The sequence below is a fragment of the Euprymna scolopes genome, chromosome 14, assembly GCF_053919585.1.
Source record: "Euprymna scolopes isolate OS-2025 chromosome 14, ASM5391958v1, whole genome shotgun sequence".
Classification (NCBI taxonomy): domain Eukaryota; kingdom Metazoa; phylum Mollusca; class Cephalopoda; order Sepiida; family Sepiolidae; genus Euprymna; species Euprymna scolopes.
In genome coordinates, this window is record NC_136495.1 from 131,303,892 (window position 1) to 131,320,217 (window position 16,326).

Here is a 16,326-nt window from a genome sequence, read left to right on the forward strand (position 1 = left end):
CAACAAAAATAACCTTCTTAGTGACACTCAATATGGTTTCCGTTCTGCTAGATCTACAGCAGATGTGCTTACAGTTATATCTCATAGGATTAGCGAATCTCTCGACGGAGGCAACCTTTCTAGGGCAATTGCTCTTGACATATCTAAGGCCTTTGATAGGGTATGGCATAAAGGTTTACTTCATAAGATCTCTAGCTATGTTATTGCTGGAAACATCTTCTCAATTATTAAATCATTTCTTTCTGATAGGTTCATTAGAGTAGTAGTTGAGGGGCAAAAATCAGAATCTCACAGTATTAATGCCGGTGTCCCGCAGGGGTCCATCCTGGGCCCAACTCTTTTCCTGATCTACATTAATGATCTTCCAAATCACACCCTTACATCATTCGTAGACATCTATGCTGACGACACAACCATTTATGGTAGCACATCTAAGACAGTAAACGACCAAGTTCTCTCCGATTCTCTCTCCTCTGATCTTGAGCACGTAGTACAATGGGGTAAGGAGTGGCTGGTTACTTTTAATGCATCTAAAACAAAGCTTCTCTCTTTACATCATCAACATTCTGATCCACATCTGGCATCAATTGAAATGAATGGCTCTCGTCTTCAGGAGGCCTCAAGTTTTGACAAACTTCTTGGCTTGACCATTACTCCTTATCTTAAATGGAACACGTACATCAAATCTGTTGCCAAGGCCGCTGGAAAAATGGTGGGATCTTTCTATCGATCCGGTAGATATCTCACTGCTGATGCTATTCTCTATCTATATAAGAGCCAGGTACGTCCAAGGATGGAATACTGTTGCCACATCTGGGCAGGAGCTGCTAGAAATGACCTGGTCTGCCTTGATAGAGTTAAAAATAGACTTCGTAGCCTCGTAGGAGATGTCCTTTTCTCTTCCTTGCAACCTTTATTTCACAGAAGAGATGTTGCGAGTTTGTCTCTGATGTATCGTTATTTTCATGGAAAGTGTTCGAATGAGCTTCAATCTATGCCCCCCCTCGTCAAACTTTCACAAGAAACACTCGTCTAGCTGTAAACACTATCAATAATTCCCCCCACTCTTTATCTGTGCCTAAACCTAAACGTAGATTCCATGAACAAAGCTTCTTTCTTAGAACTGCACGCCTGTGGAATTGTCTTCCGTTTTCCTGCTTTCCGGCTGACTACAATATGGTTGTCTTCAAGTCTAACGTAAATAAGTTCTTGATGAGCCGTTCCATATAAGTTATCAACTTTACCAAATTTTCATTACTAATGATTACTATAATGTCCAATTTCTACTGTACACTCTTTAACCTTATCCTTGAGTGGCCTCTTGGCCTTGATAATGTGGTGATGCCTATGTAAAAAAAAAGAATGAAACTAATTGAAAAGTCGAAACTGTATGGAGTAAATCTAATGAAAGCAGTAAATGCATGGGCAATTAGTGTTTTGAGATACAGCGCGGGAATTTTAGAATGGTCTGACAAGGATTTGCATGCCATGGATATCAAAACAAGAAAAGTTTTAGCAATGTTTGGTATATTTCACATTCGAAGTAGCGTAGCAAGGCTGTATCAAAAGAGGAAAGATGGTTGGAGAGGATTGAAAAGTGTAAAAGATTGTATTAGAACTGAGGTGATGTCGTTGAAGGAGCATGTGGTTAGAGGTGAGGAGTGGATGCTTAAGGTTGTGTCCAATGAAGTGGAGGTATGTGAGACCAAGGTTGATTATGTGACACGTATCGATAGAGAAAGGGCAGAGGAACTGGCTAGGAAGAAAATGCATGGAAGGTTCTTCCAGGATATAGCAGAAGTGGCTGAGGAAAAATCATGGCAATGGCTTACAGCTGGGTATCTGGCTAAGAGTACTGAAGCTTTTGTTTGTGCAGCACAAGAGCAGGCATTAGGAACACGATTGTTAAAAAAGTGGTTCTAGGAGAGGAAATTGCTGCAGATTGCCGGATTTATGATAAGACCTCAGAGTCTATTGCGCACCTTGGAGCAGGGTGTAGTGGACTGGCCCAGAGAGAGAGTACCACAAAAGACACGACCGCATTGGACTCCGGATATATTGGGAGGTGTGTAAGAGGGTTGCAGTGAAGTGTGCTGGAAAATGGTTTGAGGAGGTGACTCATGAAGTGAGAATAAGTGAGGATGGCAAGGTGGTGGGACAAAAGTGTCATAACGACCAAGTAATTGGAACATAATCGTCCGGATTTGGTCGTCATTGACAAGGTTTAAAAAAACTGACAGATTGTAGACATTTTAGTGCCTTGGGACAGGAATGTGAGAGAGAAGGAGAATGAGAAGTGGAGCAATTATGCTCTATTGACCTTGGAGATAAGGCGTATACACGGGGTTAAAACGCAAATAATCCCGGTCGTAGTTGGTTCACTAGGAGTAGTATTAAGTCGTCTGGAAGGACAATTGAAAAAACTATAAATCCCCGATGTTTTAGGCGGCCTTCAAACCTCTGCAATTATAGTTACCACCAACATCCTTAGGAAAACCCTTGATCTTTGAAGCTCCTGGTTTGAAGCCGGGATTAAGGGAAATCCTCTGGAAATTAATCCCATCCCTTTCCCGAGAGACATTCATAAGTGAAATCAGAATTATTATTATTATTATTATTATTATTATTATTATTATTATTATTATTATTATTATTATTAATTAATTATTATTATTATTATTATCATTATTAATAATAATAATAATAATAATAATAATTTAAAAAAAAAAAAAAATGTTGTTTGATGCATACTGTGTTTAATTAGATAGTGCTATGCTCCCGGAGTTTTGAGATGGAGGTTATAAATTTAAATTATTTTGATTATTCTGTCTTCAGTTGTATTCACCCAGTGTTACGATCGATGAAAACTGCGACCAACTATTAGGTATAATTCAGTTCTAAGTGACCCTATTTTTGAAATCAAACATTCAATGCGGGCGATTCTTAGACTATAACCGCGAAGTATTTAAGATTTATACGCTGCCATGGCTGACGGAACATAGGAGTGTTATTCTGTGTATTAAATGAAAAAGTTCCGTTCGAAATTCCGTCAAGATTCGATTTTGACAGATAATTCCCGATTTCGAGAGGAAACACCTAAAGAAGGTTGGAATTTAATCGGCCGAAATCTTCTGCGAATATCACTCAAGATGAAAACAGTAGTCTGAATAATGGACATAATACAGCTTAAAAGTATTTATTGTTTATATAGTGTATATTAATGTCTAAACACATACACATGCGCGTACGCACATACACACCACATACACTCAGACATTTCTATATATATATATATATATATATATATATATATATATAGTAATTTAGTAATTTATAAAATATATATGGCGATTAAGCTACACTGAATATTCGGCGTTTCATCCATTCTAGGATTCCTCAGGCTGATGAATCCTAGAGGGGATGAAACGCAGAATATTCAGTGTAGCTTAATCGCCGTATATATTTTATAAATTATTAACTAGCTCTATCTACGTATTGAGCACTTTCGAAGTAAATACTTAAAGTTTACGCATAAATCTATACTTTCGTATATTAATTTTATGTGAGTAAATTAAGTAGTTATATATATATGCATATCCGTACTCTTCAAATTTATGTGCATATAGATGATACGATATATCTATTATCATAAAACAAAAATAAAAATGATGGATGGTGACGTTCAACGTTGCCAAGACAAAGCTTGTTTCTTTTAATAATTACATGAAACCTTACCAACCACCAATAGCTATGGCTAGAGATACTTGACTTCAGGTTTGCAGGAAACATGAGTTGGAATGGATACATCGAGATTATTGCTAAGTCTACTGCAAAGAAAGTGAGCTCTCCCTATCGTGCTAGAAGGTCACTTACGCCTGAATATCCTGTACCTCTACAAAGCCACCATTCACCCGTGTTTGGAGTACTGCTGTCACATTTGAGCTGGTGCATAGTCTCTCGCTCCTGGACAGAGTCCAAAGGAGAGTCGCCAACCAAATAGGTCCCGAACTGTCAGCCCGTGTCCCACCGACGAAATGTTGCATCCCTCTGCCTGTTTTACAAGTATTTTAATGGTAGATACTCTGACGAACTACAAGCCCTTGTACCCCTCGACGAAAATACCCTCGACAAACCCGAGAAGCAGTAAAGTCCCACCCCTACACAGTTAAGATCCCTAGATGTAAGAAAGCCTTTTACTCTAATAGCTTCTTTCCCAGAACTGCAGGACTTTTGAATTCTTTTCCGGTTCCTTGCTTCCCCAACTGTACTGACATGCAGAAGTTCAAATGTAATGTGAACAGACATCTTGCTGCTAACCTCCCTACATAGTAACCCTGCAACTTAGGTCCCTGATAGTAGCCCCCTACATCAAAATGTCAACGTGCATTGTTTGGGGTGAAAATGTAATAATAATAATAATAATAATAATAATAATAATAATAATAATATATATATATATATATATTGGACATACAGTCATATATGTATATATGCATCTATTGGACATACATGCATGCATACATACATACATATATATATATATATTGTATGTGTATGTGCATGTGTGAATATGTCTTAGAAATAAAAGCCTAATATTGTTGAAGTTAATTAAGAACTAAAAACATATGGTCATCGTAAAACATCCTCTTGAATAAAATTGAAGTTAACTCCACCCACGAACAGCTTTTAGTTGAAGCAGGTCAAAGTTGTGCATATTTGAATTTTTAAACGACGTTTTTGATTGATAGTTTCTGCACAAAAAAAGTGAAAATGAAAAGTTAACACATTTGGTTTCTTGACCGGAAGTCTCGTCAAACTCTGCTCTTTATCCAACCAGCTTCAGAATTGGGAAAATACGCCCGTCCCTCTATCCCAGCTTTGACAATGCCTTATTTAAGTTGAAAATAAAAACAATGCCGAAAGCGATAAAACTTTGTCAGATTAGAGATTGTTCTTATTTACTTGTGGCTGTATACGTTATTTCGTATAGGAGGGAAAAGGAAAAAATACAGCTAAAAAAAAAAAAAAAAAAAGAAAAAAAAAAGAACGATGCCGGAAAACCCAGTAATCAAGGCGAACTAGTAGTTTTTTTTTTTTTTTTTTAACATGTTTATTGGTCCCGGTGTTCTCGTTGTTATTATCTGTTAGATAAGTATATTTCACAATTTACTGAGGTTTCCTTTTGTTCCGGAAAGACAGCAGACGTGGACACAAACATTAACGACTACAGAAATTGTATTTTGTCCACTTAAAATAAGTGTTCTTGACGTGAGCCTATATCGTAAAATATCTCGCACGGTTTATAATCTAATAGCATGCAATCTGTCTTGTTGCTCTATTCTTAACGTAAACGTACGTAGCATACACGTAGAAAAGTGCGATCGGAAACGCATATTCAAATAGGTAGTTTCATTTCTTTCTTTCTGTACTTAAACTTCAAGTGTTTCACGATTCCTGGAAAAATAACAGACATCAACTAAGTTAAAAAAAAAACAAACATAAAAATAATTGAAATACAAATAAAGCGAACCCGTTACTAAAAAGGGGAGATAACTATATATAATTAAACAAAAACGCAAAAAAAACAAAACAAAAACAAACAACAAAACAATTCCCATACTTTTCTGGGTAATTGCTGCTTTTAATACAAAAAAATATTACCGACGAAGATTTATTGATTTTGCATTGTATTGAACTCGCAGACCAAATTTGAAACGAAATACATATTTTAACATTTTAATCAATTATGAAAACAATTTTCAAAAAACCTGGCGAACTTGCAAGGGATGGCGTCATCCAGTCTGAGACTTCGAACCAAGTTACCCTCCTCAGGGTTCGAAACCTGAATGAACACGCAGATCTGAAGTTTAACCATCATGCAACCTTAAATGGATTGGTTATCGAAATTGCGACCGTAGACAAAGCAGTGGTAAGTAAACCAACAAATATGAATTCATTTGTTTTAGCTTTTCATATTTGTCATTTGATACGTCATTTTAAATTGAATTATGAATCCGTATTATGTTTGAAATGTTCAGATGAGTGTTTATAACTTGTGTATGATTTCATTGAGTTGTTTGGTTCATCAGCATATAAAAATTTCCCGGGTTGTTTAATTTTTTATTTAGTAATTTTCGAAAAAAAAAAAACCCAACTAAATAAATACATAAAAAATATAAAATAAATAATAAATCATTTTTTATGCTTTTCAAGTTCTTTATATTTTCAAATATTTATCGTGGTTCAGTTATTTTCTTTTTACAGCATATTAACATTTTTCGAGTTGTTTAATGCATAATCCAATAATTTGGAAAAAAAATTATGCTTCAAGTTCTTTATATCTTCAAATATTTATCCAATATGTTTGGTTTAGTTGTTTTGTTTTACAGCTATAAACATTTCCCAGTTTGTTTAATTTTTAATCCAGTTATTTTGAAAAAAACAAACAAACAAAAAACAACAGCAAAACAAAGGTTTTTATGTTTCAATTTCTTTATATCTTCCAATAGGTATCTAATTTTTGTTGGTTTAGTTTTCTTTTTCGACGCCATATCAACCCTTTCCGGGTTATCTAATGCAAATTAAGTAATTTTGAAAAATCTTTTCACACTTCCAACTTTTTATATATTCAAATATTTATAACGGTTTTGTGGTTTTGTCGAACAAAAGTATTGTGTTTGTTTTTAGATTTGCTAAACATAATTGAGTTTTACAAAGGAAAATATAAACCATCACATCAGCATTTGATGCATGGTCAACAAGCTAGTATCTTTAGACAGCTTGCTCTTGTAGTACCAGTGTGTGGTTTAAATTAGTGGAAGACTATTCTCATCTTTATATATTCATAACTTTTCAGCTGATGAAACCTGCGACCTTCTTCATGTGTATCTTTTATAACTTGAAACCCTATCCTAACTTTGGAATATTCCTATCGATCCCAGAAACTTATATTTAGAACTGAAACTTTCAAGCAAATATGTTGTGTTTGTTTTTGATTTGCAGAACATGAATTGGTAGCACTACTGTGTGATTTAGATTATTTGGACGACTATTCTTATCATATCATATCCATAATTTTTTGGTCGATGCAACCTGCGACCTTTTTCATATGTATCTCTTATAACTTGAGATCGTAACATAACTTTGGAATATTCATATCAATCCCAGAAACCTATATTTCGAACTGTAACTTGTATTTAATCCACGGCAATAAATACAAACAACATTACTGGTAGCCTTTACACGATCATGGGTGAAGGAATAAGAACAATCTACCCCAACGGATGAAATGATGGATTCAGTTCAGAATTTTACATAGGTTTGCGGATTTGTCATAAAGATTCCTAATGGCTCGGAGCCAGGATCAAAATGTAGTATATGTTCTGTCTCTAATGAAAGCTGCAGTGCCTTTCTTGACTAAGACAATATTTTTATTTTTGTTCAATCAACATTGACCTTATATATTATTTTGAATTGTAATTCATTAAGATGAGTATTATTTTATGAATAATACTCATCTTAATCAATACCAGTTAAATAATATATATATATATATATATATCCACTGAACTGAATCCATCATTTAATCCGTTGGGGTAGATTGTTCTTATTCCTTCACCCATGATCGTGTAATATATATATATATATATATATATATATATATATATATATATATATATATATATATATATACACACACACACACACACACACACACACACACACACCATTCGGTACGGACCCGCCCATGGAAGATCAGATAATAAATAAACGTGGATTTATGAGACCAAAAAATCCAACCTTGATCGTCCTTCGGGGCCCGTAGCGCAGTGGATAGTGAGGTTGAATCTCTACGGTTCCAGGTGAACATTGTCTGGAGATAGCGGTTTCAATCCTACTCATAGCCGACCAGAGGTTTACTTTGCCAAAACCTGGTGAGACGACAACCACTATGAAAAGAGAGTAATTACTGAGAATGTAGTTAGACGATTCGGAGTTCCTATCCCCTCGCGGTTGCCACCTGACGAAGGCCAGAGGAATATTTGGCCGAAACGTCGTGGAACAATAACAACTAAAAAGATGAGGATAGTAGTCCGTTAATAAGAGTGACCTTGTTTTAAACTTCTCTCGTCGTGGGAAGGCAAATCAATAAGAACCAATAGATTCCCAAAGTTATAAAAATATTGCACTTTAAGACATCCGGAGATTACATCGGCCAAAACGTGATTATAACAACGAAAGTTAAAATTTTAACCCTTTATGGCTTGGTTGAACTAATTCGTTCATTCGTAAATAAATGAATATAACAGCCTAAATAAAGTGGGAATTGATTCACACACGCCTTGTACGTATTAATTGAGTATCTGGGTAGATGCCAAAGAGCTCCATATTGCAACTGTCCATTGCTTACATTCAGTATATTTCATCTAAAATTAACAATAAATATATTTTTAATCTACATCATAATTCAGCTCATAAAGTGTTAAAGATAACACAGCAACAAGCCACATCTGGGCAGGAGCTGCTAGAAAGGACTTGGCCTGCCTTGATAGAGTTCAAAATAGACTTCGTAGCCTCGTAGATGTCCTTTTCTCTTCATTGCAACCTTTATCTCACAGAAGAGATGTTGCGAGTTTGTCTCTGAGGTATCGTTATTTTCATGGAAAGTGTTCGAATGAGCTTCAATCTATGGTTCCCCCTCGCCAAACTTTCACAAGAAACACTCGTCTAGCTGTAAACACTATCAATAATTCCCCCCACTCTTTATCTGTGCCTAAACCTAAACGTAGATTCCATGAACAAAGCTTCTTTCTTAGAACTGCACGCCTGTGAAATTGTCTTCCGTTTTCCTGCTTTCCGGCTGACTACAATATGTTTGTCTTCAAGTCTAACGTAAATAAGTTCTTGATGAGCCGTTCCATATAAGTTATCAACTTTACCAAATTTTCATTACTAATGATTACTATAATGTCCAATTTCTACTGTACACTCTTTAACCTTATCCTTGAGTGGCCTCTTGGCCTTGATAATGTGGTGATGCCTATGTAAGAAAAAAAAAACCTTAAAATATCCTGCGTGTGTTTATAAATGCATACAATAAAACCCTACATAATATTCCGCTTGTTTCTTCCTTTATTAGACCGTAATTTACGCTTTGTAAAAGACCAACTAAAATTTTTTCGACCAAACTGCTTAAAAACTTGGTTTTAAAATGGCCAGCCTGGAAACCCTGAGCAAGAATATTAGAGTAACCTCCCTTTGATATAGCCTTGTTTTCGAATATCATTACAATAATATATGATAATTATTATAATGATGTAAGAAAAGAACTTGTAGTAATATCGATGTGCAGTGCTTCTTCACCGAAAAAAAATCAGTGAAACGTTACGTAAAAAAAGGAATATTCGAAAGAAACAGGGCAACACAAAGAAGAACATTGTCTGCCAAGAAGTGATGGACTTAAGGAGTGCATTAAAGCTTGTCTCTTACAACGTGATTTCATTATTTGTATTGAACTATGTAGCACAAGACTGCTTTCTGAGTATTTATTAGGACTTTTTATTGACTCCCATTTCAGACAGTTTTTTTAAAATTACATTTTCGCCCCAAACAAGGCACATTGCCACTTTGTTATAGGGGACTACTATCAGGGGCAGCAACTACTGGGGCACTATGTTGGGATTTGGGCAGCAAGATGTCGGTTCACGTTGCACTTGAACTTCTGCATGTCAGTACAGTTTGGGAAGCAGGGACCTGGAATCGAATTCCAGAGTCTAGCGGTTCTAGGGAAGAAACTACTGGGGTAGAAAGATCTTTTACATCTAGGGATCTCTACTGTGTGGGGGTGGGATTTAGCTGCCTGTCGGGTTTGTCGAGGGTGTTTACGTCGTGGGGGCATAAGTGTCTGTGGTTCGTCAGAGCATTTACCATTAAAATACTTGTAGAACATGCAGAGGGATGCAACGTTTCGTCGATGGGACAGAGGCTGAAGCTTAGATGCCAGTTCAGGGCCTATCAGATTGGCGACTCTCTTTTGAACTTTGTCTAGGAGCGAGAGACTAGCAGCAGATGCACCAGCCCAAATGTGACAACAATACTCCATACATGGGCGAATGGTGGCCTTATAAAGGTACAGGATACTTTCAGGTGTCAGTAGTTCTCTAGCACGGTTGAGAGAGCCTACCTTTTTCGCAGCGGCCCTGGCAATGTTTTCAATATAATTGTTCCAACTCATGTTTCCTGTGAACGTTAGGCCAAGCAGTTTGAAAGATGTACTCTCAGACAGGGAGTCACTGGCCATTGCTATTGGTGGCAGAGAGGGTTTCTTGTAATTATTGAAGGAAACCAGTTTAGTCTTGGCAGCATTGAATGTGACTATTCATTTATGTCCCCATTCCACTACAGATTGGAGGCCATCCTCTAGTGTTTTCTTTAGTTATGTGTTCATTTGTTTTCCTGTCATGCCTGTTATAGAGCGTGGTGTCATCAGCATATATACCCATCTCAGAGGCAGTTTTGTCAGAGAGGTCATTAATAAATATTAGGAACAATAAAGGTCCAAGGATAGAACCCTGAGGCACTCCCGCATTTATATCACACTGTTTAGATGTACGACCGTCGAGGACAACCTGGATTTTTCTCTTATCTAAGAAGGATTTTATTATGTTAAGTATTCTACCAGTTCTATATTTTCATAGACATTTTATTAACCTTATTTTTGTTACGCATTTTTTATTTTTCTATGAAAAATAAAAAAAAATGTGTTCTATCCAGAGAAGGATCTGCCTTACAAAAACATTTTTTGATTCTATATATTTCTAATTCCCTAGAATTCCCATTGTAAATAAAAGTTGTCAGATTTTTGCCGCATCGAATTTGAGGAAATGTTTAATTTATTATGCACCATATTTGTCTGCGATCGACTTTAACAAGTTACTCTTCCTAATCTTTAACCTGTCAACGGGAATGTTAGCTGTCCACTATGTAAATTCCATCTAAATATTTAAACCTCGTCGTTCACAATCTATTCAAACAGATTTGTTACAAAATTACGTACTTTTTAATAATGCAATAAAATATCAGGTCTTACGTCATAACTTCCGAGGTTCACGGAATTCTTAACGCACTTTAAATAATGAACAGATGTTGTTTGGTTGTAATTTTTACCCTAACCGAAACCAACACTAAATTAACCTTCACCTAGTCCTAAACTAAGTTTAGTTAAACTTTGTTAAGTCGATCTAGTTCGGTTCTTATTATGTAGAAGCCTCGGAACTTGATTAGGTTTTCTCCGTTCCAGCTTACAACATTACTGGAACTTTCCGGATACCTATTATTATAAGCACCAATAATTTTAAATTCGATATTCATAAACAATATAATAAGATTTCATTTTGTGTTGTTTTTTAAATTTAAAATTTTGTCATTTAAAAGTTTCTGAATCGATGATCAATATAATAAATATATTGCTGGTTGGATAATACTAGCATAAAAATCTGTAAGTAAAGTATCTTCACGCGCACACACACACACACTCACACACACACACTCACACACTCACACACAAACACACACACATACACACACACACACACACACATATATATATATATATATATATATATATATATATATATATATATATACTGTTATATAAAGTCACTTTGTGCGTGAGTCTATTCTTCATAGATTCCGAAGAGACTGAGTCTATCTTTTGCAAATCTCACACAAATCTAATTTATATGCCTGACAGTGTTCTTAGATATGTGTTCTGCAGAAATTTATACGATAAGTATACAAATCGAAAACATCCGATCATAAAAATATGCGGTTGGTGCAAAAATAATGTCGTTTTGTGACGTTCAACTTCAAAAGATTATAACTCCTTTCATAATAATCTTTATTAATCGAAATAAGAACCATTAGAATTAACACATTTTTGCCAACGAGAAATAAGTATATTTATACCATTAGCGTAGAAATCTGGAGTTCTGGACGCGATGAAGTCATTGAAGGTCGATTCGGCATTATCCCGGCTTTGGAAGCATTTTTCGCGCGGGAAGTTGTCATGATGTTTGAAAAAAGTGATTATCGGTGGGCGAGAGGTCCTGTGAATATGGCGGATGAAGCAGAGTCTCGTAGCTCAATTAATTCAGCGTTTCCACGATCAATTGACCAACATGCAAGCAATCATTGTCATGGAGGAGAACATTCCCCTTCATATTGACCAATCTCGGGCACATACGTTAGAATTTCTCGTGCACTTTGTCAATTTGTCGGCAGTACTTTTCCGCTGTAATCGTTTTGCCCGGTAGATGACCATCAAACAGTAAAACTAACCTTCGGGAAGTATTGTGGGGCTTCTCCAGCATCAAACCACTATGTCGAACGTCGCCGGTTATCGTACAGGATCCACTTCTCATCACACGTCACAATCCGCTCGAGAAATGAGTCGTTTTTGTTGTGCAGAAGGAGCGTAGAAGACGCCTCAAAATGGAGAACATTTATCAAACTTTTTTGACTTCCCTATTTGCTTTAAATGGTGGAGGACTGTTGAGTGATCAACCTCGAGTTCAAGAGCAACTTCTCGTGTGGTTTTACGAGTATCAGCGTCATTTAAGGCTTTCAAAAGTTCCTTATCAAACGCAGTCGGTGCGGCTGAGACCCGTCTTCATCTTCGAGGCTCTTATCACCATTATGAAGTTTCCTGAACCAACGTTGTGCCACACGTCTGTTAGAGGTTGTGGGCTAAACGCATTATTGATACAGGAGCTGTCTCGGCAGCTTTTCGATCTAGTTTGAAATAAAACAAGAAAATCGTGCGGATTGGAATTTTGTCCATGCTTTCGAAAAGCTTGCAAAAAATGAATGAAGAGATTGAAACGAATAATACAACTCGATAGAGCAAAAAAAAAAAAAAAAATACGCGCTTGAAAAGGATATATAACATGGCTATATATATATATATATATATATATATATATATATATATATATATATATATATATATATAAGTGAAAGTGGCTGTGTGTGTATCTGTGTATCTATGTGTCTGTGTACATTTCCCTACGCAATAACTGTCAAATTTTAGTCTACAGACTCGAAATTTGATATAGGGGTACTGAGATTTGAGAAAATCGATGCGATCGGTTTTTGGCCAGAAATTTGGCTATTAAGGGGTCAAACTTCAACGATTTGACCTTTGAGAACTCTACCAAACTCCTCCGACAATTTTGGGTCTACGCACTTGAAATTTTAGATATAGGCTTCTTGGACATGGATCTAACTTAATAACTTGCTTTGAGCCCAAAACAATAAATTTTAAGGGGTCATAATAGGGGTCAAAGTTTTTTAAAAAATGACCTCTGCGGTCTTTTCAGAATTACTCAGACAATTTCTGGTCTAAATATTTAAAATTTTACATAAAGGATATTCAGAGATAGGGCAAGCTTTTTCATCAGTTGGTTCGAAAATTTTTAGTTACCAATATATAAATGTATGTATGTATGTATGTTTGCATGTCTGCCTTAAACTTTCAATAGAGGCGACGGATTTTACCAAGATCAGTATCGTTTTAAAGTTCGATCTTTCATACGACAAATTATGGATGAAAACGAATAATTTTACGTGGGAATATTTTACGTTACACTGGCCAAAGACGATAATGAAATTTCAGAAAATTCTTCTTTTGTTTTTAAAAACAAAAAAGAAGAGATTTATTATAATCTGGATATATAGCTCAGTAGTAAAGCATTCGACTACATATCGTTCAAGTCCAGGTTAACCTTACCATTTCATTCTCTATTTTTTCTAATTAATGAGTTCATTTTACGATGAAAAAGAGTACCATTTAAAATCGCGACAAATCATTTCTTCGTTTGCATATTTTACAACTAAACATTAACCAGAAGTGACTTTTCCAGGGCATCCATTCTTAAGCCCAAATATCAGCTTACGTGATATTGTAAGCAAACACAGACTGAATTTGGTGAAATACATTATCATTATTATATTTTTATTTATTCATTAATTTTTTTTTTTTTTTTGCGAATTCGTCCATCGGGTAAATTATTCCTCGAAATATATCATAATCAATAGAAGATTGATCCTATAATAATTAGGGCCATAACAACGGCGTATTCTTTTCATCGTTTTAACTTTCGAGTATATATCCGACACAGACACAATTAATCAACAGAGAAACACATCACTCTACATAAAAACATTTAAGATATCAATGGATATATACATGAGAATCAAAACAAGGAAAAGAATATGCTGTTGTCATAACCCTTATAAGAATACATACGGAATCTACATAAATTAAAATATTAAGCGGATTGTATGACCGGGAAATACCGGGCCGCCACAATACCGGGTATATATATATATATATATATATATATATATATATATATATATATATATATATATATATAGTCATCCACATACAGTACTGTTTCGCTGTTTCATAGCTCATCAGTGCGGCTAGACAAGCAACTTCCTCAAGCCAGGATCGAGACCCGACCACCCAAATGACAGACTTCTCACCATTACGCTGTACGGCTGCTGCTGTGTGGGTAATGAATACACGATATATATATATATATATATATATATATATATATACCGGCTGGCTTGTGTTTATATATATATATATATATATATATATATATATATATATATATGTATATATATATATATAGTCATCCACATACATTACTGTTTCGCTGTTTCACAGCTCATCAGTGCGGCTAGACAGGCAACTACCTCAAGCCAGGATTGAAACCCGACAGTCAAGGTTCCTAACCACTACGCTATCGGCGGCTGCTGAGCGAGTCGTGAGTTTAACGATCTTTTGACATCGTTCGAACTACTTAAGCTCGATTTGTTTACACAAACAGCATCGCTTTATACGCTAATAACAATTCGTGTATCGCTTCTCAATATGCTCAACTCAAGATTGTGTGTGTGTGTGTGTGAATATTTCTTAGTTGTGTGCTCTAAAAATTGATACGTTACCATAAGAACAGTTGAATAAGTTTCAATATAGATGAACTATTTCAAGGTATCTAAAGCCAACGTTAAGGTTTTTCTTGGTTCAATCTGGGATTACCACATATATTATTACTTAGGTCCAGAAATTAGCCGCAATATGTAAGAACGTGAACAAAAGGAGATTCGTTGTTTTGTTAAAGACATTTTACTTTCATATAACAAAATAAATAAATAAATAATAAAATAAATAAAATAAAACAAATATTATCCCAGCGCCGAAAAAAAAAATTATAATTTTGTTTTGGATTTTAATAATTATTTTTAGTTGTATTTTTATTATTTAAAATAATTTATTTTTAAATCGTTCAAATTCGTTTAGAATAATTAAATATATTTGTTATTTTGGATGAGGTATGGAATAAGTCCACCGAAAGCTAAGAGACTCAACCGGGACATATTCCCATCAACACCGGTTAACTGCCAACGAGTTGTTCTCATTCGTTGATTTGTAACATAAAGGAAAATATATTTAAAGAAAAATGGAGCGAATATTTTCAAGCGCCCCCTGGCCTTCTTGGCCCGGGAGTGAAAGATCAAAGTATTTGTTCTTTCCCTTCCCTCGACACAAATTAATTAATGCATCATCATTATTGTTTGTTTGTTTTTTGTTGTTTTTACACGTAAATAAAAAAAAATGTTCAAACAATGGTGTTCTAAGTAGGACGTCCCCAGTACGAAAGGGTGAATGCGGTATTATTGTGAAAGGAGATACTAGCTAAGAGAAATTTTTGTTTACTGCTGGAGTGACAAGAATGACCAACGACCCCCATTTTCCCCCTTTTGAGTTGATCTTGTGCCTAAGGTTTTTCTTCAGTTGAAACTTACATTGTAATTTTAGCTTGAATAAAGAATTTAATACCTCAAAGTGTAGTATCTGTTCTGTAGATGCTGCAATCAAAGGGGCAACCCCACATATCAGACCATTGCTCTTGAACCAATCAGTTATTGGTCAATGTAGGGGAAACCCTTCATACCAATTATTACTATCCAGTTTCCCCACCCCAGGGGGAGCTGGCCCCTCTCCCCTTCACTCTCCATATAAAAAAAAACAGCCATATACCTCATTTGCTCAGTGGGGAAGCAAATAAATATAAACACCACTTATCAGACCATTGCTCTTGAAGCAATCAGTGTTTGGTCAATGTAGGGGAAACCCTTCATACCAATTATTACTATCCAGTTTCCCCACCCCAGGGGGAGCTGGCCCCTCTCCCCTTCACTCTCTATATAAAAAAAAACAGCCTTATACCTCATTTGCTCAGTGGGGAA

The 16,326-nt window shown here is 35.6% G+C and overlaps 1 protein-coding gene across 1 annotated transcript in view; it reads left to right on the forward strand.

Annotated features, from left to right (window-relative positions):
• Window positions 1-5,144: 5,144 nt before the first annotated feature.
• LOC145292807 (monocarboxylate transporter 12-B-like) overlaps window positions 5,145-16,326 on the forward strand; it is a 62,306-nt gene continuing 51,124 nt past the window's right edge. Inside the window, exon 1 of the mRNA XM_080138846.1 lies at window positions 5,145-5,929. Within this exon, the coding sequence (XP_079994972.1) occupies window positions 5,747-5,929 (183 nt within the window). The 5' untranslated portion in view covers window positions 5,145-5,746. The remainder of the gene's footprint in view (window positions 5,930-16,326) is intronic.